General features: G+C 46.6%; 1 protein-coding gene across 1 annotated transcript in view; it reads right to left on the bottom strand.

The window, feature by feature from the left end:
• Positions 1–168, bottom strand: part of LOC102981488 (zonadhesin) — a 19,742-nt gene extending 19,574 nt beyond the window's left edge. Inside the window, 1 exon segment of the mRNA XM_055089755.1 lies at positions 128–168. Within this exon segment, the coding sequence (XP_054945730.1) occupies positions 128–168 (41 nt within the window).
• Between the last annotated feature and the right edge of the window lie 1,393 nt (positions 169–1,561).

Below are 1,561 nucleotides of genomic sequence, written 5' to 3'. Positions count from 1 at the left end.
GGTTTGGAGCTCCGGTTCAAAAAGTCTTCCCCTATACAAAAATCTCGAAGATACTCTCCTGCATAATCTTCTGTTAGTTTTGTAATTTTATTTTCCACATTTAGGTCTGGGCCTATTGGGAGTTCACCTCTCTATATGGTGAGTCAGGGGTCTGTAGTAGTTTCCCATTGCTGCTGTAACAAATTACTACAAATTTAGTGACTTAAAAACCACACAAACATGGTGAAGTAGGAGGATGCGAAGTTCACATCTTCTCACAACTAGGGCACCTACCAGGCACTGCTGGGGGACCTCGGACACATAAAGGGATGGGAGGAACCCCCGCGTGACCGGGTAGGATGTGTGGGGGGAGGAGAAGTGGAGGCCAGATGGGACCAGTGCCCCTGAGGGGTGGCTGGGGGAAGGGAAGTGTTCCCACGCTGGGAGAGGCCCACTCACCATGAGGGGATCAGTGGGGATGGGGATAGACCTTCGGGGAATTGGAGGATCGGAGGGGAATGCAGCCAGTGTTTCCCCTGCCTGCTCCGTCCCCGGGGCCAGCCTGATGGGGTCCCAGGCCTAAACCTCTGCCCTCCAAGGCCCCCTCCAGCCGTGCTGAGCCTAAGCCCCGCCCCCGCCCCTCCCCCCCTCCCCGGACATTTTTCACATGGCTGGTCCTGAGCCTAGGCCCTGCCCCTGCCTAAGCCCCGCCCCCTACAGCCAAGGCCTTTTCTGGCCCTTTTCTATTTTTTTTGCTGTTGTGGTTCTGTTTTGCCTTGTTGTTGTTTCATTCATATTTTTATTTTTTCTAATATATTTTTTACTTTTCTAATATTATTTTATTTTTGTGTTCTTTGTTACTGTCCTGCTCTTCTTCTTTTATTTATTTTTTTTGCCATGCCACACAGCTTGTGGAATCTTGGTTCCCAGGCCGGGTATCAGGCCTGAGCTCCTGTGGTGGGAGCACTGAGTCCAAACTGCTGGACTAACAGAGAACCTCAGACCCCAGGGAATACTAACTGGAGTGAGGTCTCCCAGAGGTCCTCATCTCAGCACCAAGACCTGGCTCTACCCACTGCCTGCAAACTCCAGTGCTGGATACCTCAGGCCAAACAACCAGTAAGACAGGAACACAGCCCCACCCATCAGAAAAAAAAGAGAGACAACAAAACATATGTTACAGACAAAGGAACAAGGTAAAAACTTACAAGACCAAATAAATGAAGAGGAAATAGGCAACCTACCTGAAAAAGAATTCAGAGTAATAATAGTTACAGACAAAGGAACAAGGTAAAAACTTACAAGACCAAATAAATGAAGAGGAAATAGGCAACCTACCTGAAAAAGAATTCAGAGTAATAATAGTACAGATGATCCAAAATCTCAGAAATAGAATGGAGGTATGGATCGAGAAAATACAAGAAATGTTTAACAAGGACCTCGAAGAACTAAAGAATAAACAAACAGTGATGAGCAACACAATAACTGAAATGAAAACTACACTAGAAGGAAATCAATAGCAGGATAACTGAGGCAGAAAAACGAATAAGTGAGCTGGAAGATAGAATGGTGGAAATAACTG

This window comes from Physeter macrocephalus, chromosome 14 (assembly GCF_002837175.3).
Source record: "Physeter macrocephalus isolate SW-GA chromosome 14, ASM283717v5, whole genome shotgun sequence".
NCBI lineage: Eukaryota > Metazoa > Chordata > Mammalia > Artiodactyla > Physeteridae > Physeter > Physeter macrocephalus.
The sequence above is the reverse complement of the archived record's forward strand: the minus strand, read 5'-3'. Positions and strand labels throughout refer to the sequence as shown.